General features: G+C 50.8%; 1 protein-coding gene across 1 annotated transcript in view; it reads right to left on the bottom strand.

The window, feature by feature from the left end:
* Positions 1-308: 308 nt before the first annotated feature.
* Positions 309-535, bottom strand: part of SDRG_07793 (hypothetical protein) — a gene marked incomplete at both ends in the record, with an annotated part of 1064 nt that continues 837 nt past the window's right edge. Inside the window, one exon of the mRNA XM_008613647.1 lies at positions 309-332. Within this exon, the coding sequence (XP_008611869.1) occupies positions 309-332 (24 nt within the window). The remainder of the gene's footprint in view (positions 333-535) is intronic.

Genomic DNA, 535 nt, shown 5'->3' with positions numbered 1-535 from the left:
CACTCGACCATACCTGGGATATGGACGCGCGGTCGTGCGTGAATAATAATTGCTGAGGAAATATAATTCAGATTTTGTTGTGGACAAAGCCTCAAGTAATTGTATCCGGTCAAACCAGCCAGCACTCGAGGTCAAGATCCACCATGATCCCTTACCAGCCACGTCAGTGGCTTCTGGTCTTGATGACCATGCCGGCCTTGATGTTGCCGTAGCTCCTCTGATCAATTCATCCAGGGTGCAGAAGTTTCTTGTCGTGCAAGCATATAAGATCTGGTCGGTCGCCTTGCGGCACATGCAGATCGTCCCTATCACACGGTCACCATAGATGATCTCTACTTGCAAGTGCGTCTTTGAGCACGGAACGGCGCTGCATCTGCCTCTTTGGTAGGTGCACGTTGGGACCCAAGGGCCAGCATGACTAACCAGTGTGCAGCGCACGCAATGTGGTCCGTTGATAGATTGATAAGATTTGAAACGCTTCAAAATAAGAGCTTCGGACACGATGCTACTCTTCCGCCGTCGAATCGCGAATCGC

This window comes from Saprolegnia diclina, assembly GCF_000281045.1.
Source record: "Saprolegnia diclina VS20 unplaced genomic scaffold supercont1.23, whole genome shotgun sequence".
Lineage (NCBI taxonomy): Eukaryota > Oomycota > Saprolegniomycetes > Saprolegniales > Saprolegniaceae > Saprolegnia > Saprolegnia diclina.
Note: the sequence above shows the minus strand (reverse complement) of the source record. Positions and strands in the feature narration are given on the sequence as shown.